Below are 25,063 nucleotides of genomic sequence, written 5' to 3'. Positions count from 1 at the left end.
AGTTCATGAGCCCCAAGAAAAATGTCAATTTCTTCTCACTGAATGCACTGTCATCACAGTAATGCTTAGTGCTAAGCCAGACCCCAGGAGCTGAACACACTGAAGTGATGGTTATTTTTTTCTGGTCATTTATACAAATGTATAAATATGAGGGAATATAGATGTTTTTTTAAAAAAATTTACAAGCATTAAAAAGTACACTGGAGGGAGAGATCTGTGGTAAAACATGCGCATTCACTCACATGGTTACTCTCCAGACCATATCTTGGTTAGTAAATCTGAATCCTTTATATAATTGCTTGCACATACATTTTTTATTATTTTTTTTTACCAGCACTGTTAAGTCCATCGTACTGAATCTGACTCCATATAGCAGTGGTTCTCAACATTTTTCTGGATTGCATATGTTAATCAGTTGTAGAGGAAGCTTATTGGCCTTAAATCTTTGTAGTCATGGCTTTCAGTGGCAACTCTTCTTGCTGGACAGCATTTTTATTTAACAACAGAACAGTACAGATACAGTTTATTAGACAAAATACGCTAGGTAGTAAGATACATAATATGCTTTTCAGGTTATAGTGTTTTTTAGACTATATATTTAGTGACTAACCATGTGTAGCAGCAGGGGCGTGGCTGAGCGCTGGCTGTGGATGGAGAGAGGAGTCGGGATGAACCGGCAGCAATTATTTTCACCTATGTGCTGCTACCGGCAGCCTAATTATATGATTTTTATTTATTTATTTTTTAAGCTGCTAATGGAGCTGATGGAACTGAAAGTGAACTTGAACTACAGATAATCAGTGAACTATTTTGCGTGGTTGTTTTAATTCTCTCCAACTTAACGGAAGTGCACTGAAAAGTGCTCGCTATAAATAAAAAGACTAAAAAAAAAAAAAAGACGAATCTCTGCAATCTTCTACACAATAAAATTTCGGAATGTGACTATCTTGCTTTATTTTTTAGCATTATTATTATTATTATTATTATTATTATTACTACTACTACTTCAGTATTACTCATCCTGTGTAAACCATGGCTCGTATCAGTTATTACTTGAGTTACTTGCATTAAACTGTAAATTAAACAAGCACTAATAATAATGCAGTACCTACAAAACAAGCAGAATTTAATAGCAAAGATGATGCTACCCATATTTTCCTTTGAAATGTATTTATTTGTTCATTTATTAATGCATTTTTTAACACTAACTAGCTACTAGGATAGGTGACCCAGCCATGAATTAGAGAGTCTTAATGGTGAAGAGTGTTTTGGCCTTTAGCGGTCTTTAGCAGGACTTCTAACAAAGCAGTCCATTGAAGAAAATGAACCTGATTGCCAATATATCTATCTGTTCTGCATATTTTATGTCAAGGAATCAATAACAAACTCAGGTTCTTAAAAAGCCCTTGAATGCTGCAGGCTTGAGAACCACTGCAATATAGTATACAGAAAGGAGCTCTTTCTTTCATTGGGGTTGCTGGCAGTTGAAATGTATAATAGCCATCGATTGGACTTGATTGATCAAATCAAGTTGTTCTTCTGTTGTTAACTGGTCTCAGGTGACAAACAGTGTGAGGGTCTGGTTATCTCAGTGTGTGAGCCGTGGAGTCTGGCTGAGCAGCTGCGCCACCCGAACAAACCTTTACAGTCAGGATTTGATTGCTGTGTAATGCAGCCATGGAGGGCACACCAGGAAGTCCCTAGGGACAAAATGGCATAACAAAAACAACAACCACACAACATGATAACATGGATTGTGTATACCGCTGCACATGTCTACTGAGTATGTAGCACTGTGTCAAATTCAAGGGTAGCAGTCAAGACATATTGCTCATATGGCTGGTCGAGGTGCATTTAAACTAAAATATCTTTTTAAATGATTAATAAGATGAGTTAAATAATAACGTAATAGTGCCAGACTTTCCATGCCTGGTGCATGACTCTGTATCTGTCCATCTGTTTTGTGTGACAATTTTTTAAATGGTTTAAATGTTTATTTAGAATGAAATGATTTTCCAGGAAAAATGTGACCATATTTTTTTAGTGTCTGCTCTGTCATCCCAACACAACCTAAAAGTCTGGTATATATCTATTGAAAAAACATTCCAGCAATTAGTTGAACAGTGGTTTTTAAATGGTTGTCATAAAAATATGGGGAAATACCATGTTTATGGGATATTCCATCCTACCATGTTTGGGAAGTAATTGAAATGGCATAGGTCATTTAAAAGAAGGAGCTGAGGAAACAGCTGTCTACTGTTTCAGTGCATAAGTGAAGAAGATACTCTTTCAAACAAAATTATAATAAATCTAGATAATGAGACACTACTACGGAATGAGTTACTAACAACCACAGACATCCTGAGTGTAAAACTGGAAGCAAGCACAAGAGGATCACGGAGAGATCCTCTGACAGAAATACTGTCTAGGCCTTTTGAGTTATGTAGCACTCCACTAAACCTGGAGTGTTGCCTTTGCTTCATTCTGTTAGTTTTACAGTAAGCTTGATCAATTTGCCTGGAGTCAGTGGGACTTTACACTGATCCCACTACATTTTATAAGAAGACTGTGGCTAATATAAGTTGGGTTTATGTACCATTAGTTTGGCCACAGGGTTGCACCATCAACCTCACTGTAACTGTCCCTGTGTTACAATAATGCCCTTAGCAGTGGGAAGAAAAATGTCTGACATGAGTTAACCAAAGAAGAGTTCAGTTTTCAGTTTTCTCCTTAGGCAAGGAAAAGAAGCTCCTGAATGTCTCTGTAGATTAATTTCAAACTTGATATGGAGCTTCACAACAGTCCTCACAATTCCACTGCATACATGAACAATTACTGTGGTTGATGGAGAATATTAATTATTGTCAAATAGTTTGTTTTTGACTGATACTAAGTGTTGCTGTGAATTTCATGCGTTTTGTGGGCCCAAAGCTAAACACATGCAGTGAAAAGAACCTGAATTGCTCTTCACACTAATGAAGTGAAGTGAAGTGACTTGTGGCCAAGTATGGTGACCCATACTAGGAATTTGTGCTCTGCATTTAACCCATCCAAGTGCACACACACACAGTAGTGAACACACACCCGGTGCAGTGGGCAGTCTTTTTTGCTGCAGTGCCCGGGGAGCAGTTGGGGGTTCGGTGCCTTGCTCAAGGGTCTCACCTCAGTCGTGGTATTGAGGGTGGAAGAGAGCGCTGGTCATTCACTCCCCCCACCTACAATCCCTGCCGGACCTGAGACTCAAACCCACAACCTTCAGGTTCACCTTCGGGTTGCAAGTCCGAGACTCTATCCATTAGGCCACGACTGCCCCCCTGATGATGACATTACACCTATAATCTGGACTAACCTGCATTTATTTGACATTTTTCCATTTTGTTTCACTAAGCCAGTTCAATAGAAATATAAACACCATTTTTATTCTAAAACATCCAGCTCCTTTAACCACAGTGTTTATGCCTAGTTTAACATCATTCGTTACAAGCAGATTTGAGCTGTTCTGTGTGCATTTAGGTTGTGTGCAGCAGCCAGTGTTGGAGTTAATGTCCCTTCTACTTAACTTCATCTTATTTTTGTCCTCCTTTGCACTGAGAGACAAAAGTTTAGTTGTCATGAAATGATTATCAATATTTCAGTGCAGATGGTTTCAATAAATTTAAATAAGTGTATTGATTGAAACCTGAAGGTTGCTCGATATACTTGGCTTGTCATGTATTTTACAAACCTCCTCAGACTGATTTTAAATCAGTTTATTTTTAAAGACATCTTGGCTTCTGAATCATAGCATGCAAAACTCTTTGTCCTGGAATAGCTTTTCAGATCTTTAAAATTGAATAATGCTTCTGACATTTGTGGAGAGATTGCATGCTGGATAAGTCCCAAAAATCTCAACTCCATTGCTGTAAAGCAGCTCATCTTGAGTTGTACATCTGCAGAACTACAGAAAATATAGCTACCAGGACTTCCCTTTCTAGCTCTGAAAGAAAAGCCTAAGTAAATTTGTCATGGCTGAAAGTTCAAAAGGGAACTGTATAAAGTACACACCTCTTGTCAATGACAGAACCAAATAATTGATTCAAGTTTGATTCAACGTGTACTATTCACTAGTGGCTGCATTATTTGCCGCTGATTCACTCTTTGAACTATTAACCCCTTAACTAAGCAATATGAGTTGGTGTGTGAGGGACGGGTGCTCACGACACTGGCATATGTGGCACAATGGAAGAAATAGCTATCCTATTTTGTTATGTTTTCCATATAGGCCAAGATCATCGGTTCATCTGAAAATGGAAACTGATGTATCATGTTTAGAGTTCTGGTCAAAATAACTGAAGTAGTCAACTAAGCTATTTTTTTTTTACTATCTTTATTACTTTGTAAATTTCATTACATTATATAAAGCACATATTTACATAAAATTTGTCATGTATTTGTACACTTAGCTAGTAAATTAAATACTACTCTACTTGATAAGAATTTGGAGGAGTATTGTTACCTGTATTTATGTACATACACTTCTGAATATTGGTTTCCTATTTTTTTTTATATCTCATTTTCTTTTACATTTTCTTTACATCTACCTACGTAGACATCTCAGTACAGAAGCTCATTTTTGCCACTTGAAAAAATAAAACATAGTCAAGATGATGAGTTGCTCATAATCATGAGTCAGTATCTCATAATAATGAGGGTTACTTGAAATTATGACTCACAGAGAAGTAGCCTGCACAGTGTGTTTTCTCTGGGAGGTTCATCAGACAGAAGAACCTTGGATATGTAGTGCTCATGTCATATAAATCTTGGATAATTCATATTATCCATCATCTTATTATCCAAATACTTCATTATACAATTAAAAACTATACGACACAGAACACAACTTACCAAAAGCTTCTGTCTGTGCAGTAACTTATAGTAAATGCAAGAAGTGGTTTTTGTGGTTAGAGTATAAATCTAATTCTCAAGGAGCAGGAGATTGACAGAGCCTCAAAGTGATACGCAGTAAACCACAATCAGGACACTGGTATGGGCTTGCGTTTACACAACTCAGGGACTTATGCAACAGTGTCAAATGTGTTGAAGATGTGCATTATTGGGCTGATGGCTATGTTCTGTCACCACAAGTTAACCTTAACGTGCACCCGCATGTGGGGCAAATTAATTAGAGACACTTTTAGTGCCTGGTCCCCTTCTGGAGTCTATCCAAGACAATGATGGATATAAAGAAAAGGCAGTGAGTAACAGAGAGCAGGAGAAGAGCAGGCACGTAATGCAATAAAGACAGATAGACTTAATAAGACGGTCACAGTTAGGAATCCCTGCAAGCAGATATTGGAATGAGATATCTGAGTGATTTATTCAATAATTTGCCAGCTGTGGCAAAGCGTGGACTTCATAATCATTCTCTAAGAGGTGTCAATTTATCAAAATGTCAAACAACTGGGATGGAAATAATTACGTTCTTCCAATGAGCTCTCAGTCTTCAGTGCTCATATGTCATTGTGAAGTAGAAAAGCTTCAGCTATATCAAATTACAATAAACCCAGTCACATTTGTTTTTGTTCCAGGCACTCTCCCTCTGTTGAGGGCAGTCAGTCCCGCAGAAGCAATCAGAGGGCATTGACCTTCCTTAATGGCTACCTCAGGTGTTTATAGTTCAACCCTCCTGTGCCTGCTTCACTTATTCTAGTGCAGCTTTGTTGTGCTTGGAAAGCTTAAGTACGCACTGTCCACAAAAAAACCCATGCATCTGAAACATTCCATGCACTTAATATCCCAGACATAACACAGATTTATCAACGCATCAAAAAAAAAAAAAAATGTGCATGCTATTAAAAGACCACATACCCGCGGTCCCTGGTCTCCTTGATCTCCCTATAAAAGAAAAGAAAAGCAAAGGGCGAATACAATTAGGTAACATCATACATACAAATGGACAGGGAGACTGGAAGAGGAGTACCACCACCAAGACATAATTCAAAATACACTGACGAGGAAAACTAATACCCACAGCCTCAAGAATTCATTGCGGCTGAGGGGAAAATCACTTAGAATAACAGCGAGTGATGTCGACAGGGGTTTGAAAAGAGGGCTGAGGTGAAGTGTGAGCTGAAAAGGGAAAGTGTCTATGTGAGGGGGTCCTAATTTGTCTTATTGTGGTTGAAAACAGGAATAACCACCTCATTTTGGGTACTGGCTTCTTCTCTATCAGAGCTTCTAAAAGGTTTATCTGTATATCAGCCAGCATGAGAGACTGCTACTAAGCACTGAGTGGTGTAAGTTAACGGCTGCATCATATTAACACCAATTTTAGGAAGAACATCAAAAGGAATACCTTTAATTAATACACATTAAAGGTACAGAGGTTAGAAAGACTAACTATGAATCATAATGTGACTGCTGGTTTCCAATGTTTTCATTCTTTGTTACAAATATGTTGAGATGAGCATGAAGATTGCCCCACGTTAGCAATTACAGTAAGCAGTGTACAAGATATTGGTGAATAAGTCTCATTAGATAATTTCATTCAGTGCATCATGCTTGCTTACTGCTATGCAGAAGCATAGGGACATAATATGCAATATCAATACATGTCTGTTCCATGCCTACAGGAAGCAGCTTTCCACTAAGCACCAGTAGAAGTGTACTAGGCTAGAGCAATCTTTGTGTGAGAACAGTTAGAGTCAAAACAAGAATGATCCACTTTACACTGATTTCATGTGAATGGACTTTTCCGCACTGATAGTCTTGCATACTACCTACGCATAGCCCTGAATTTCCTTAACAACATCAGTAGCCAGTTTCACCAACTTAACTTTGGTGGTATACATTTAGTTTGAGTGAGGGATGTGCTTTATGGAAAGTGATGTATTCATATGTATTTTTGTCATGATCAGTGCTCTTATTCCTTCTTGGCTTGTCAGTCTAGAGGTTTTCAAACTGGGGCAAAGAATAGCAAAGAATAGCAAAGTAGATGCTAAAAAACTGTATTTGAATTTCTGATCAACAACAAAAAAAATTGATTTTAAGAAGTAGGTGGGTAGGTGTAAGTTTTAAGAGTTCTTTTCATGGGAAAATCTTCAGGGCAGATGATTTTGTCCTTTCTGGGTTCTTGGTAATATGACAATTTACAGTTGTTAGTTGTATTAACTTAACTTACAGTAATTGCCATAACATATGTGATAACAGGATAGATCATGGATTTTCCGCAACATTACATTATCACCCCATTTTCTCCCAATTAATTCATAGCTAATTTCCACCCCATCAGCTTGTTCTCCCCTATCACATAATTGGCTACTGTTATTCTGATTCCCACCCAGAATCCACTTGGACTCCCAGCTATGGCATCACCTGGTTTCAAAATCGCAACACCAGTTTAAAGGTATGTTGTCACTGTGTTACTTGGTGCAGCCATTTAAATGTTTGGCACTTTGTACACTTGATCAATCAGTTAAACAAATTCAAACAGTTCAATTGGTGCAACTGGCTGCAGAAGTTTATATCAGCATTGACAGCAGCAAATCTGGTGAAAAATAATGTAGCATGTAATACAACAATTTGAACAGTGATGTGCTTTGCAGTGCCATCCATGCTGCAAAATTTCAAATATACACAGTCTAACCAAGCACTGTATGAAGTTGCACTAAGAAACCGAACCTTGTGTATGAAACCACCATTACTAATTCCTAATCGGTACATAGTGTATACGCTTTATCATATGCAAAGTGACTAAATGAAAGAGACTGTAATGTATCATAGGTTATCCACATGACTTACAAACTGACTGTATGTGGTGCTCCATGCTATGCAAAGTTATTGAGCTGGAAGAGCTACACAGAATGGTTTGCATTGGACTTGAGGGGTTTGTGGTTAACAGATTTCAACAAACACTAAATGGCAGTGACTGGGCTGAGACAAGGGCTTTTTTTCTAATTTAGCAGCTGTCCATTATCCACTTCTTGAGACAATTCCTTAAACCCAAATTTTCCCAGTGTGCTGAATGTCCAAATTCTAAGGAATGTTTATGCATCTTCTCGTGGTGCTTCTCAAGTAATTATACAGGTTCACAGAAAGAGTCATGATGGAAAGGCTTTTTAAACTTTTAAATTTCGTTTCTCATTTTTGCCTCAGCAATACACAGCCTTATTAAGCCCTCTCATTTTTCTTAGAAAGTTACATACAGAGCCATCTTTTAAAGGATTTGTCTCTCTCTTCACCATATCACCTAAAGATGCACAAATATTAGCAGCAACTCATGGAGTGTGAGCTGAGGAAACCTCATATATCTGCAGGATTTTATTCTTTCCACATTTTAGCTTCATTGGTACACATTAATCACATGGTCCATAGACTAAAAAGTGTGGTAATATCTCAGGCTTGACACCTTTTTCCTAGTATTTTTCTAGTGTTTTGTAGTGGGATTCTTAGTGAAGTGCTTGGTGAAATGTTAAAATTATTTTAGCCAGGGCCTTTTTTAAGGCAATAATGCAGTGGGCTAAATATTTCTGAATTCTAGAGAGTGTCTAATATGAGCCACTTCATACTGGCATCTAAATACATTGGTCTAATCAGAAACCGGAAGGTGAAGGCATAATGCAAAGAGTGATGAAAATAGGAGTGGCAACTGAGTGTAAATGCTATAAAAAGGATGCTTACCTTCTCACCTTTCGGACCTGGTGGACCCTGTTGGGGATTGAGAAAAAAATGTTAGGGTTTGCGAACTCATTCTCAAAAGCTCTACAAAACATTTAGCCATAAATTTGCATCAACAAACTAGCCCATAATCAACTTTTCCCTTATTCACTTGAAACCTGGGGTGCAGCACGTAGCGTTGCTGCCTCATAGCTCCAGGGTTCCTGGTTCAATCCTGAGCTTGGTTACTATCTGTGTTGAGTTCTACATGTTTACATGCCATGTGGGTTTCCTTTGGGTTCTTTGTTTTCTTTCCACTGCCATCCTGTCCAGAATAAAGCAAGTACTGAAGATGGTAAACGAGAGGTTATGACTCCTGTTACCCCTTTTTTTATACTACCAATACAGATCATACTATATATACTAATATGCTGATTGTTTTCTATATCATTAACATTGTCAGTGTAAACAAGCTCTATGCCAAAGTCATGTGACCTGTCAGTCAGAGAAAAACAGCTCCTAGTCAAATCTTAACCTGCTTTTCTCTAATATCTGTCATATTAAACCATGATTTTTATTTGCACTCATTAATTGCAACAGCTCATAGGCCTCCTGTACCAGTTAACAGCTCCCAATGAACTTTCCTGATATAATTTTGTATTTGATTAAATATAGACAACTCTTGAATAAACTTAGACACCTGGAATATATTTGAACTGGTTTTAATCTACTCATCCGAAGTGTGTGTGCTGTTCTGCACAGTGAATTGCTTTACTGGTGTTGCATTTTGATGCTGAGGTGGAAATTATCCATTTCTTTCTTTTTCCCTATTTTGTGGTGAGAATGACTGTGAGGAGGAAGCCTCTCAAACGCAAACACATGTGGCTGTGTGCTGTTGCGTTCAGACTAAAAAGGCTTGACGCAGAGAAAGTGATGGCGAAGCCAGACACCTGCTATCCTCAGCTGTAGCTTTCCTTCCTCCAGGGTTTCTCTGAGTTAGCTGATGTGTGTGATGACAGCCCAAACCCTACAGGAATACCTACTAACTCCTTACAATGTTTTTCATTAAGAAGAGTAGGAAATTGTTGATTGCTATTTTAATGGGGTCAATAACCATATTAAATGCTATTATCCTGTTATAAATGTTCATGCCTGCATCATGACATGTACCCAATTAATTTCAACTAATGAAGAAAGCCTCTGAATCATGTCTCTTTGTTATTTGTGAGGGCAAGCGTTTTTTTTTTTTTTGGCATTTGACATTTTCCCTTTAAAACACAGTATGTTACCATTACCTAAGTCGCTTCACCCTGGGTCTGACATTTCATGGATCATTTCCAGCTAATACTATGTCTGGAGCTGTTCCTTTCACTCCTGAACACTAAGCAGGTCTCCCAGTGAGAGAGAGAGAAGGTGAGAAGAGAAGCACAGACATGATGTTAACCTCTATCTGGGCTATATCAGACCTTGTCAAGTTCATGACCACAGATGTCCATCAGAGATAGGAGGAGGCATTCACATTAAATCCATTATCCTTGAGTGTAAAACAAACATGTAACAGCTGCCATGTCCATAGAGGAAGAGCTGTGTGATTGTTCTCTTCTAAATTGTATATTGATCTAATTGCGGGTGAATCCAAAAGGGCGAAGCATAAAAACCTGATTGCTGAAAGCAAAAATGTCCTATTGTACAAAGAACTAGAGAAACAGAAAAGAAAATGTGAGCCCTTATCTTTATCTGCTGTATGAAATGTTAACTGTAATTAGCTCATTGTGCAAACCACAAAAACGTCAATGAAGATACCTAATGAATAAAGATACCAAAATGAATGTACTAAATGTAAATATAGAATGTAACCAATGTGGCTTTGTTCATTAAAAGAAAAAAAAATCTGTTTGTGAACTGATCGCCTTTCTTCCACCCCACCAGAAGGTTGTGCTATTTAGTGACATTTGCAATTGAATACATTTTGTTAAACTAAACCAATCATTTTAGTTTCAGTAAAATAATATGTAAATAGGAAGTATCATCCTATGCTGTACTGAAGATTCAGAAGCCTCTCATATTAGTCAACTTCTTGATTAATTGACTGAGATGCATAGAAAAAACACGCATATATCTGCAGAAGAATTTCTCTGAAAAGTAGCACAGAACATAAAACAAAATGATTCATACTTTCTATGATCATTATGGCTCATTAACAGTTTAAGAAGTTGCAGCTTTAGTACAGAGACATGTCTGATGAACTTCATTGTGCTGTCTTTCCTGAGCACATGGCCTCTATGAAAGGGCTGCAGGACCAGAGCCAAAACTGCAAAGAACCGAGAAACACTCCCCACAGCACATCTGATTAAGTAGATATCCTGAGTATTAATAAAAATGTGATAAATTTTCACTCCAAATCTCTGTTTTTGTAAGCACTCTTATGTCTGAACACTTTAGACTAAGCTTTGGTATGCAGTCTTATCAAAACTGTATAATGGATTGCTCAGTTTGGTTTGGCTCAGGAATTGTTTCAAACAGACAATGGACAGATCATCGAATAGCACACACACACACACACACACACACATAGGGCTCAATCACCACAAGCAGGATTCCATTCAAATAAAGCAAGCAATTTTTGTGGCCATTTTTTTTCATTACTTTCTTAAGTCAAATTGAATTGAAAAATACAACATTGATATCATCTGGGAAGCCGCTATCTTGCATTTGGTTGGATAAAATATTTTAATGGATGTAGAGTTTGAAACAGGGTAGATTAATTTGGCTCACACAGTACTGTGATTTTTTTTTTGCTGGACATTCAAGCACACTAGTTAAGCATTTTTTGCTGACTGACTGACAGACTGTTCGAATTTGAAAGCATAGGGATCACTGGGTAGTGGCAGTACACACTTAAGGTCACGCTGACAAGGACATTTTGGTATCTGTCAAAAAAACACAATTTTGATTGGCAATAATTTCCAAAGCATGACAATGCCTGAAAATTGTGCCCTTGTCTGTTTAAAATGCTCACCACAGTTGAATTGAAGGGAGATTCTCTGATGTAACCACGAGTACAGTGAGTCCTGTGTCTTGCTTTTCATGGAGGTAATTACATATAGATCTACCTGAATTACTTTTTTAAGTTAAAAAGATTGAGGAAAAGCAGAGAAGGTGTATTCTGTGTTTATGTCAACAATAAATGGTGAAGACAGAAAATGTAAATCTTAGGAGGTTTAGTTACCTTGGCAGTTTGGAACTATTCTTGTTACTTTTTCTGTTTAAGTATCTGCTATCAATAACGATACAGTAAAGGATGGTACAAACAGAGCTAAAACAAAAACAGAAAGAAAAAGAAAAGCTAAGAAGGCTTCTGTTGGTATTGACCAACATGAAGTTGATGAAGAAACATCTCTATGTCTTGCATGAACTAACCAAAGCAAATAAAATAAACAAGTTCAGTAAACAATTTGGCACACATTATTTCTCCACTGAGTGTGGTCAAGCTTTGGATATTATTACCACACTTGCTGAGTCTGATAGGTTTAAGATTGATCCAAAACCACGAAAAAAGGAATTTAGCTGTGCAATGTGAACAAAGCTACTGTTCCTGTACTGATTACAATACTGATCGTATTTCTGCAGTTTTATTTAAGTCATCTGCAGAGGAAATAACATGTGCTTGGGCCTCCATATCTCAGAGGTCTGTAAATACCTATATAGTGGCAATGGCCATTCTATCTCTAGGAAACCATGTCCAGAATCACTAGTCACAAAGCATCTTGGTCTATGCCACCATTACGTGGTACCACTTATTTCTGATCCAGCAGGCAAGTGTGAATCAGACACCTAGTTTATTCACTATGTCCACTAGCAAGCAGCACAAGCAGCACTGTTAACACATATAACAAGCTATCAGGGGGCACAATCATCAATGGGCTCATGCTGAATGATTCCCATTCATTCATTCATTCATTCAGGTTCATTAACTGCTTTATTGTGGTAAAGGTTAAGGTGGATCTGGAACACTGGGAGGCTGGTATACATCCTCCATGGGACACCAGTCTATTGCATTGCTTCACACACATTCACAAACTCATTCGCTCTTAGGGGTAATTTAGAGTAGCCATTCCACCAACTGGCATGTTTTTGGGAAGTGCAAGAAAAATGGACTACCCCGAAGCAACCTATACAGATACAGAAAGAACAAATACAATCTGCACAGGTGCTAACCAGAGGTCAGGATCAACCCCTGGACCATGGAGCTGTGAGACCCCAGTTCTACCTTGGTTTCTAATGCCAAATCCGTTGGCAGCCATTCACCAGTCATTAAAAGTCAGAACATCAGGCTGGTAATTCTTACAGGTAACTGGGTATATGAACACGTGTGTAGTCAGGTCCAGGTGGATTTTCTGTGACAGACTTTGGTATCTACAGTCTTTGGAATCAGTGATCATTTGTTTTATTAAGGTGTTGAAGCGACGTTTGTCTTCTGTGGCATCTCATCATAGTTTGGCTTACTAACAGTCTAGCTGAAGCCTCAGATCAGCCACCACACACACAATACCATAAAAATTACTGGAGTCAGTTACCACCTCAGCCTTCAGGCTGTTTATGTAAAGACAATATTCAGAAAATGATCTCACACCCCTCCCGTATCTCCCACCTGGAAAATCAATTCTTTCCCTCAGGCAGACTTTTTTAGGGTCCCCCAGTGTATCTTAATAGGTGCAAGGATTTACACTATGTACAATAAATCTTTAAATAACACTGAGGTCCAAGCCAGATACACAACATGTTTTAAAGTTTATATGGGGACTGTGGCTGATGATGAGTTTTATTGCATTTAACATTTGTTATTCTGTAATCGTAAACACTGATAGGTTTTATGATTAATATCTCTATGTGTATATACACAGTGGTTACTGTGTAAAATTCTTTCAGGACAATAAAGTAGATCTATTTTATGTGTTAAGGCAGTAAAAAATGGTCTTGGCATCTACGTTTGAATGAGTTTCCTGGTCCTGATTCCTAGTTAGGTAAAATATAATAATAATAATAATAATAATAATAATAATCAAACTCCTAACTGCCCACAAACATACCTACAGCAAATAAATAACACATATCATGCCTTGTCTCTTTTAACAGATGCCAAAACATGTTTGTGAACACAGAAAAGAACAGTTGCAAGAAACATTTTTTCCCATCCATATTCCAATAAAACCCACGTTTTTACCATTATGTCCGCCGCCTCTTATGATATGATAGTTCTTACTTATACTGTACTTACATACAGCCTGATGAATAAACACAATTTTCTAGAAAAAGCATGTTTTTGATGCTCTGATAGCTCTACTTTTTCTCCAGTGATAGCTCTGCTTGTTCTGTGGTTGCTATGGTGATGCAAATGACTTCTCAAATGTTCAATTGCTGGGTTTGATCATTATCTTGTGAATAAAATGTATTAAAAATCAGGAATTTGTCAGAATATGGCCGGGGTGGGATGGGGTGGGGTGAGGTGAGTGGCTACGGAGGTCAAATCATTGCAGAGATAAGAGGTAAGCTAGCTGAAGTTGTGTTGTTTTGTGTAGGTGTGTATCCTTACTTACAGTAACTTATATCAAAGCTTCATTGATTTATTAGGACATGCATGTTTGTAGCTACATACTGCACTTTTAATCTTGACCATTCCATTATGTTATTTTAACTTACAGTGAAAGCAGATCCATAATGAGGATCAAAATTTTAGTGAGGTCTACGTTGCAGAAACGTGACCTACTTCTAAACTTTTAATATATTCCAGTGCTGAGTGTGTACTACACCAGTTGCTAATTTCTAACCTCTGTTATGTTATACTTACATTCTTCCATACACTGCTCTGGCTTAAGGTAGAGTGTTTATGGAGTTAAATATTTGGTTTTACAGTTATCTGTCTTCATCTCTGTGCATGTGCTTGTCCTCCTTTTCTCTCTTACTTATCATTAATTACTGGAATGCATACATTAATTACTGGAAATGCATAAATGCCATCTAACATTGCTGCAGCTAGCAAGCTGATTTGGCTAGTAATGTTACATGTTCTTTGCATTTTACAAACTGCCATCTGCTCTCGTACACAGTCACGTTTATATCATATGTTCTGACATAAACGAAATGTATATTATTCCATAGTTATGTCAGATCTTAGCTTTTAATATGTGCTTGGCATACCTCTCAACAAGAAGTTAAAGTTTGGAAGCGTGGTGTCTGTTGAGCACTAAACATAAGACAATGAAGTCCATGGGCAAACATACAGGGTCCTCAGCTCTGAGGTCAGTTGGGAACTAATCATCACTGCTGATTGGGTCTCAGAATGCAAGTTTTTTGACATAGTAGGCTACATTCTGCTACCACATTATCAGGATTTCACTGTTTCCATATTGAATTTGACAGCTATGTGGGAGAGGAAAAACCCCAAAAGCTTCTAAAACTACCAAGGTCTGGACCTCTGTGTAGTCATAGCTAGTTACAGCCCTGAATGGCAGCTTATTCTGGCTAGATAGTATGTTGTTTATCTAGATTGCTTGCTTGTTGTCAGCAGAAAGGTACAAAAGGTCTAACTGATCAAATTGTGTCATCCTGTCAGAGATTTCCTTAAATAGACAGAATGCTGGAGATAAGCCACCATTCACTGTTGCACAAGTGATGGTGGTCTGGCACAACTAGGCTTGTTTAAAACACATATTCTGTCATATATTTGACAGTTTTTAAAACATATTTAATTAGTAACTACCTTAATACTAAGACTAATGTAATACCTTGCTAATATTAATAATTAAATTAAACAAATGCAATTGGTAAATATTTATCTACATCCTTTTAACTAAGTAATCAAACACTCATGAATAATATAGTGATTTGCTACTTTTTGCTACTCACCATCTCTTCATTTACCAACTAAGCTCACTATTGTAATTGTAATTAATTATAATTGTAATTCATTTTGTAAAGATTCTTTGTTGCAGACTTTGAGAATAAACACACTGTACTGTATGCCACAGTAGCTACATACATGTCCTTAGCTCTAACGCCATAGCTTTTTAGTGTGCTTATTAGAAGGAAACATATCTAAAATATATTTACTTGTTCCCTTTTCTTCAAACTATCATTACAGAAAACCTCAACAGAATTTACAAGAAAAATCACTTTTTCCATGTACTCGATTTCAGCAAATATTTAATAAAATGTTTGTCTTTTCTTGAAAACACTACCTAAATACATAGGGTGGTTCATCTTACTCAAGGCTCCTCTTACTTCATTTTCACTTTTTTTCCCCTGATATTCAAGTGAACAAGTCACCTCTGGCCCTGTAATCATATGCAAAAACATTAAACCTGTTATTATCCCTAATAAAAGAGGGATCTTTTTGCTGATGAGAGCTTTTGTTTGTTTACCACATCGTTCAGTGAGTTCATATTTCCTCCCACTGTTCAGCAATCTTTTTCACATAACATGAAAAATGTTGACAGTTTGACAGTTTGTATTCAGCAGTGCAAGCACAAGGCTGGAGAGCTTCCACTAGTTTCACTGCTGTTGCCATGAACAAAAGTGTTCTAATGAGTTCACTACAGTTTAACTCAGTGGCTCAGCATAAGTGCAAATATAAAATCTGTAGCTAGAGTTTATAACACTTTCTATTTTCATTCACTTTCTATTTTTACACCCAAAATAGACTGTTTCCTTCTCACATTTAGAAACTGGCTACCCTGATTCCCTGTTTGTTTTTGAATCCATATACATCTACCAATCTCTCTATAAGTGCTTGCATGGTATAGTCTGGCTTAAATCTGGCTTAAATCTAAGGTGATTATAAATGAAATTATTATATTATTATTATTATTATTATTATTATTATTATTAGCAAGGGTTTAAAGCTTATATATTTATATTGTAGAAACAGTGCCACTGAATAATCCAAGCCTTTGATTGCCATGTGAAATCAATCATTGTCACCCACTTTTATGATATTATATGAAGATTAATAGCCTTTTCAAGAAGGACTGTAGCCAGTAGTTATCTAGAGCAAGCAACAGAAGGCTTGTGTTAATAACTGTTGGTGACAGCCTAATCATATTAATTCATTTTAAGAATTTATTAGCTGCAGAAAGCCACTGTTCACCCAAGGCACACCTTTTGGTGATAATCAGTTACTGACTATGTAATCTTGTTAAGTTACTCTGTGTTAATGAGAAAAACTAATGTTTCCCCTCAAATCCTTTTTACAGAAGCAGGGTGCTTTGGTGCCATTTTCAAGACATGCAGCAAGGGATTTAATGCTAAATATTTTAGCACTGTGGTACATATATGAAATGATCACTGTATGAATGTTTTTTTATTCTATTATAAAGCTTGAACAGTAGCTATCACAAAAGTGTGCTGTATGAAATACTATATATTGTCCATCTTATATGGAAGCATCAGTTCATTTCCTTAGTGATTTACAGGACATTACCACTTTCCATATAAAGCTATGTGAGAGTAGATGTAGTTGAAGAGTGTAGTTGGTTGCTCCATTTTATGGTCAATTACAATTTTTAGATAGAGATAAGACTTTTTTATTGCTTTATTCATTTATTCAAGACTATTCAATCTCGTAAAGGGATAGTGTATAAAAATCTTTTAGCAACCAGTCTTATGTTTCAGTTTTGGATTATTGAGAAACGCCACTGGCTTCATATAAAGCAATAGGCAACAACCACCATTTTTTTTCACAAATGTATCTATTGTACTGTCAAATGTCAGTGACAAAGCTACTTAAAAACATTTCTACAACTGTGTGAAGAAATCATAACCAGAAGCGTGTGTGAAACATTTTGATATTTACTGCAAAAATGGGTAAAGATTTCTTTGTTTTGTTTTGAGGGACACAAGCACAATATACAGTATGTATCATCCTAGCCTTCGTGGATCTCTATGATAGAGCTACAATGAAACCTAGGCCTTTGCAGTACATGTAGCATGCTTCATTAAAAACCTACACCTGCTTCAAAGAAAGGCCTACACACAGACTATACAGTATTTAATGGTATGGTAGCTGTTCCCCACACACATTAAATCTGTGAATGGAATAAATCCAGAGTGGCAATTGTCGTAAAACATGGCCATAAAAGGAGTCATTTTGACTGCCCTCCACTTACTGAGGAAGTGCTTGACTATGAAGAATGGCAGACTACTTTATGTAAATCGGCAGACACAAAGGCCGCTATTGAACTGTTAAATTGCTTTCCAAATTTCACTCATCCATACCTGTTATTGCCATTAGTCTCTTGAGCCAATGAATTTTAGTATTTCATGATTTATTCAATGCTGCTCAAACATCTCAGTTTAAAATATTGTACACACACACACAACAGTCATGATTATATGAACCGATTTACCTGTAATGAGCAAATTTGGTCAATCAAGCACATAACAAATCAATGGCAGCTTTGGGATGAGCAGGTAAACAAACCAATAGATCATGATGATAACAAGGGAGCAAGTGGACATAATTGCCACTGCACTCTCAAGCCCTTCCTGAAGAGACTTTAATGCAGGGAGCTCTCTAAATGAACACCAAACCACAAGCAAAAATAAAAAACAAGAGCTAAGGCAAGGGGACTAATGGCATACCTCATGTCTGTATGTTAGGTCTGAATCAGAAGTCTTGAGCAAGGAGCCTTGCGGAATGTTTTTGAGTGGGAAATCTAATGGAGGACAGGGATGTAAGCAATCAGAACAGAGTGGGCAAGAACAGATTACCACAAAATGGTTGGTGCTTGTCAGGGGAATCACAGTGTTGGAGGTTAGGCTGGAATAGAAAAACCACTGGAAAACTGACTTTGGGGAAAGGCATCTGGTTCCCATAATCGCATTGTATCACAATTGGTCTGGCCCAAAGTGGCTTTAACGATGGCTGCATACGTGCATGTGTGTTCATGGCATTGCATTGTATGGCAGAACAAAGTGGTTTAGCTGAAGGAGTCATGCTGTAAAGAACCACAAAGGTTCAATATGCTGCCAGGTGAGTTAATTAGCAGTTCACCTTGCAGTTAGGGTGGTTTGTCCAAGGAGGCCTAGGAGCACAAGTGAAGCATGTCATTTTCCAGCACAACTCCACACTCCCGCACTCCATACTCACCGGTTTAACTTAGTCTTTGTGCTGGACTTTGAGGCTTTATGGACAGGAGCTTATATCCTAATTTTCACATGCTATACTAGATATGCACAGTATTTATGAGAGAGTGCAAGCAATATAATATTTTGCTCAGCAAAAGCTAGTTTATATATTGCTGTTTCTAATAAATAATACAATTGACAGTGGCTACATGCAGCATTGCCGAAATGTTATTTTTATTTTAAAATGTTAAGTAATTTTTTTTTCCAGGGTTGTTTGTGACTTATTACTGTTTGATGAGTTTTATATTCTAATGATATATAGTATTACTAAAGATAAACCTTTTACTTCAATTGGTGTGCTAGATGGCTATCCTTCTTTACTGACCTTGGACTTTCTTCCAAACCTCTAATAGTATGAATAATGATTGAGACCAGCTCATAGCATTGCCATGATTTTCATTTAGAATGCAGAGTAACTGATGCCTCATTATTTCTATGCGCAGCTATGTGTAGTTTTACCATTTGTTAATGCAAAAAGAGAGCTAACAAACTGTCTTTGATTTTGGATGTAGCATTGGCATTAGTTGCTGTCTTTCAATAGAGGGACTCCTGTGAATGCCAGCAGACTATAATGATACGAAAAATGAGAACAAATCAAAAATCCAATAGTTTTGGTACACTGTTCAGGAGCAAACATGCACTGAAGAGCTTAACAAATAACTTGGGAACGCTCAGAAGACCACAGAGCGAATAAAGAATGCTTTCAATCATGAACAAAAACTGTTGAACACAAGCCAAATAACAGTTTGCTAAAAGAACATAAAAAGGCTGTAGATTTCTCCGACAAAGTCTTATGGACAGATGGAATGAAGAAAGTGTGTAGGAAAAAAGGAACTACTCATGATCCAAAGCGTAACACTTCATCTGTGAACCATGGTGACATGGGTATGTACAGCCGCCAAAGGAACGGCTCACTTGTCTTTACTGATGATGTGACTGCTGACAGAAGCAGCAGAACGAATTTTGAAGTATACAGAAGCATCATCGCTGCTCACATCCAGCCAAGTACTTCAAAACCATTCACCCTGAATGGATGGTGCATCACCTTGCAGCAGGACGCAAAACATTCTGGTAAAGCAATGACGGTCAGTTTTCAGCGACAAAAGTGGAACGTCATCATGAAATAGCTCTAGGCAGAAAGTCTCCAAAATAAGAATGGCTGCATTACAGTCACTGAAAGAGCATCCTCAGAGATAATACTCATCTTCTGGTATGAAGGATTGCAGCCAAGTAGAAAACAAAACATTTACTGACAATTTTGTCTAATTACTTTGTGATCTAACACTCAGTATGTATAAACAAGGCTGTGATTTATATATGGATTATCCAGTACAGGGGTAATAACCTTTAAATTAACAATCTGCACTTAGCCTCATAGGTATTATTTCCTTTTCTAAATACCGTACTGTAGTGCCAAAATTCCCAGACTGTCTAATTATGTCACTGCAATAATCCTATACTTAGCTCATGTCCTGTACAAAAAGTGTCACAGAATAACATTTTATTGCTAATATTTATATACTCCTAAGTTAAGAATTTGATTCCAGTTTTAGCCATGTGCTTCTTTTAAAGCCACCTGAGACTGTGACCCTGCTTGGCTTCATTTACATTTACTTTATTTGACACCTTAATCCAGAGTGACTTAGAGAAGTGCTTTGTAGTCTCCATCAAGAACATCCTCATGATAGTACAAAGAGACCAGGGTCTAAGAATACCATCAAGCTAAAAATCCTGTTAGAAGGTACCCTCATCTTTCTTTCTTTTAATTAGTTTTCATTTATATGCTTAGTGAAATGGTAGATATTCAGTCTTCATCTGAAGCTATTTGGAGAGTCAGGGAAAGTTCATTCCACCACATGGGTGCCAGTACAGAGAAGAGTCTTGGTGCTTGTCTTCCTTATATTTTGAGGGCAGGAAGATCAAGTTGAGCCATGCTAGAGGCTTGAAGGAGATGTGGTGCAGAGAGAGGGGTTGATAAATGCCTTGAGGAATGTGAGTACTAGTCCATTTTTGGCTTTGCAGGCAAGCAATAGTGTTTTAAATCTGATGTGGGCGGCTACAGGAAGCAAGTGGAGGGAAGGCAGCAATACTTCAAAGGCTTTATCTTATTTGAAGCAACACTGAAGGGCTTTATAAAAGAGATACTGCTATCGTTGTTGTTGTTGGTGGTGGTTTCATGGATGCACTCTAGATTTTAAAGTGATCTTTGGATTTTAGAGTATTTTTTCAGTATCACTATGAAGCTTCTCATATAAATATATTAATTTAATATTCGAATATTGTGACTTCCACATACACTGATATTTGATTAAATAGCCACTAATGTTTACAATTTCTCTGTCAGGACTTGATGAAGCAGCACTCTTGTTGCTGCTGAGTTTGCTAACAGCAAGCTTAGAAAATATACACATCTTACAATTTTACAGCAGTATTGCTGTTGCTTGAAAGCTTCTGTTGTCACAGTACAAATATCCTGTAATAGATTGCACTTCTCTGGTTTCACTTGGCCTCCTGAATAAACCAGATTGAATCTGGCTGATTTGAAATGCCTGTCAACACTGTAACTTGTTCTATACTTTTTGCACAATATAAACAGTCTTCTGAACAGCCCCATATGTTGTCCTGATTCGTGGCAGCAATGGCATGGCACATATGCCACTCCTTGCCACTTCTTGTCCTCCTTGTATTGCTCATTTTCATTTCTTGTACACTCTTGTTTCTGGTACAGTCCCAGAAGTGTATGTAATAAAAAAATAACATTCACCAACACACATTTTGCTTCTACTCATCTGCTACTGTGACATGGCTGACACTGGCTCTTACTGTGTTTATGGCTTAGCAGTTTACACCCACAATTGCATGATGCTGACAGTTTCAACAGCTGACCTAGCCTCATGCCTAGACACAAAGTCCCTGTGTCTGTTATCACTATCTTTCATTCTCTTCTTGGACTATAACAAATCTGAGTAAACCAAATCTCTCTATATATCACCCCCCCACCCCAAGTCTATGTTTGTTTGTTTGTTTTTTCCTTTTTATGCGGTGCTAAAAGAAAGCAATTGTAAAATACCTTTGCTTAGCGTAAATGGGTAATGTTGTAATTCTATGTGCAGGGATGGATGGCTATCAGTGCTATCCAGTGCTATATGTGTGATCCATATTTGAATCCAGCTGTGCCACCTCTACCTGGTCGTCTTTGAGAATGTGTTTGGAAGACTTCTTATACCTTTATTGCTAGGGAACACACAAGCCAATCAGGATTTTGCTTTCTTGGCATTTGGTAGCTTTGGTCCTCTCAGATCAAAGCTTTTCCTGTGACAAATGAGAGGCCTTTTACAAAGGAATCATCAAATTCTCAAATGACTTGTAGAAATTTAAATCTAATGCACATTCAGATTCACCAAACTACAGAGTATGTTTACAGAGAGTACTGTATGTAATTCATATCCATTATCCACACAGGACTAATATTATAGACATAAACGCTCATTTCTGCCTAGCACGTTTTTTTTCCCGACTTGTTAAAATGCCATGATAATTAGTAGCAAGGTAGTGTTTGGACCTTCCTAAATCTCCTCTCATCAGAGGTGAGGCATAAAGCTGATCAAAGTCCAAATGGAAGATGTTTTATTAACAGGTGCACTACATTATGGATGAGGCCAAGGGCTGAGCTCCTGGGTGTCTCCAAGGTTTTTCTAATCCTGGGCAGGCCTACTGCATAATTCATTTACCATGACACACTGTTCCTTCAAATAATTTCAGAGGGGAAAAAACCCTGGAGAAATGCAATTCCATGCCAACCGTTTGTGTGGACACTTACAGGCTGGCTGGAAGTCATAAGGTCTAGTAAAAAAAAAAAAAAAAAAAAAAAAAGTTTGTATATATCAGTTGCATGTACTCACGCTGGGGAAACAATGCTTGAAAGTTTGAATGCTATATGCACAATGTGATTTTTTTAAAGAGGTTAATGTTTTACAGGATACAGCTTATTAAGCTAATGTCTCAGTGATTTGCATTCTAAAATGACTCTGTTAGTTGTGGTTTAGCCTGAGAAACAGAGCTTCTGTTGAACATTCATGTTGCCCTTATTGAGCAGCCTTTATTGTGTTCATGCTACACATGATAATGGATTTTGTTTCAGACTAACAGATCAAGACAACATGTTAAATAGAACCTAGATTAAATTCATCCTATGGTTTTTGTTTCTTTAATTACAACCCACTGCAGGAAATGATTGCATACAGTGTAAAATGTATCTTCATGCACTGCTAAACTGATACTTCATTCAGTCATGATTGTTGCATTGGCAGTCTTTTTCCATAGACCCATTAATCTCTTTAAATAAGCCAACATAGCTATAGTAAAATACGTTTACTAATTTTTTTTATTTGTCTGGAGAAAACAAGTGGCTAACTGCTGAGTGCTTTTCCAATCTTTTTTAAAGGCTATTCGGAGGATTATTATTCTCAAATTCTCAAAATTCCTAAATAATAAAAGTTGCTATTATTTGAATCACAATCCCTCCAAAACATTATCTGGAGGAGTGAAATGGAACACATATAAAGAAAATAATCACTTTTCCATCTTGGTTTTCTTCTTTGTTCTTTTTACACTGCCTATTGAACAGAGAATTTTTAAACAATCTTTGAGTTACAGAGCCCATTTCACAAATCACACACATCCCTACTGTTCATCAGATTATTTCAGATAATTGTCACATGTAAATTAAATTCCCAAGAACAAATCACTTCATTTTCTAACACACCTAATAACTACAGGATCTTCTTCCCTTGAACTAGTATGCAACACTTCACTGGCAGAGAAGATAAAAAATAGCCATTTCAGAAGTGTTGCCTCATTGGTGTTGTGTCATCTGTCACACTGTGATTGAAGACAGAATCTTAGATAGATCTGTATAGTGCTTTCAATGTCATGGATACTATAAATGATAAACGATTGTTTTATATGGACAAAAAATGTTTTCATTGAACCTGTAGTTTCTCTAAAACTTCTATTCCTAGTGTTTTTCTAGTGATTTTCTGTTTTAGCATGGGTTGATACACAGCACCCAGCAGAGTGATTGATGGGTGAATAAAACCACCTTTACCACCTGGCTTCTTCTTCGCTCCAACCTGATATGTGTCTGGTAGGTGTCAGTAAATAGCAAAAAGAAATAGCTTCTCATTTTTTTCAGTTTTCTGGACCTGCACCGTTATACCCATTCAACTGCACACAACCTCTGTGAATTTTTTTAGCCAAACCTACATGGCCTGCTTTGACCCGGATAATGTACTGCCACTTTTTGACTGTCAGAGCCACTAATGGTTATATATGGCTTTATGTTTATCATCCTGATTGTTAGATATTTTTGATATTTCTGTGTGAAGCAGAATGCTTCTCTAATTACTCTGTACCTCAGACTCTTTTTTAAGAGAAGGTCCTGGCAAACTCTCACTGTTTGGTAAACTTTGGTCCAACTTATTTCTATATTAGAGAAAACCATTGCATTTGGATTTGCTTCACCATATTTATCCATTGATTTTGTTTATAAACCATAGGCTTAGCCTACTGTATGTAGTGGGCAATGAGCTTTTTCTGACAACATGACTACAATAACACTCACAAAAATACCCCAGAAAAAACACATCTAAAAGTCACAATTTTTCATGATTTGTAAATGAAAATTTATGCTATTTCCAATCCCATGTCATCAGAGGTTTTACCTTCAAAGACGTACAATCATTCATGCAAATCAAATTCAGCTCTTTGCCATGGTACTTACAGGGGGTCCTAGGAAGAGAAAAAGAGAAAAGAAAGAAAAATGGTCATAATTTGGGCAAATTAGCAGACAAGAAGTCAGTTACTCTTTCAGGGGATGTTCATTAGCAGCTGTGTCTCAGATGGTCCCTGGCATTGTTTCAACTCCAAATTGGGCTAAAATAACGGTTATAAATATATTATACCCTAAGGGGAAGGACATGCTTCCGGCATCTCTATTTCAACTCACGAGTATCACTGCATCTCATTTCTGCATGCATGCAGATTCATGTGTTTTATTAATACTCACTGCATATAAAATTAACACCCAGGCAAGATGTCCACATCTTCCTTCCTAACTTTTGTACATCAACAGTGACAGGGTGGGGAATCAGAGATAGCTTTAACCAGGAGATATGTGAGATATGTTACAAGGCCCTCTTTCCTCCACTTCCTTCTCAGTCACATCCTTTTGCCCAATTTGTCC

General features: G+C 37.3%; 1 protein-coding gene across 1 annotated transcript in view; it reads right to left on the bottom strand.

The window, feature by feature from the left end:
• Positions 1-25,063, bottom strand: part of LOC113540597 (collagen alpha-1(XXV) chain) — a 156,469-nt gene that overhangs the window by 46,011 nt on the left and 85,395 nt on the right. The window contains exons 4-6 of the mRNA XM_053233368.1: positions 24,602-24,609; positions 8,659-8,685; positions 5,848-5,874 (exon numbers count right to left, since the gene is read on the bottom strand). Of these exons, the coding sequence (XP_053089343.1) occupies positions 5,848-5,874; positions 8,659-8,685; positions 24,602-24,609 (62 nt within the window). The remainder of the gene's footprint in view (positions 1-5,847; positions 5,875-8,658; positions 8,686-24,601; positions 24,610-25,063) is intronic.

This window comes from Pangasianodon hypophthalmus, chromosome 4 (assembly GCF_027358585.1).
Source record: "Pangasianodon hypophthalmus isolate fPanHyp1 chromosome 4, fPanHyp1.pri, whole genome shotgun sequence".
NCBI classification, from domain to species: domain Eukaryota; kingdom Metazoa; phylum Chordata; class Actinopteri; order Siluriformes; family Pangasiidae; genus Pangasianodon; species Pangasianodon hypophthalmus.
The sequence above is the reverse complement of the archived record's forward strand: the minus strand, read 5'-3'. Positions and strand labels throughout refer to the sequence as shown.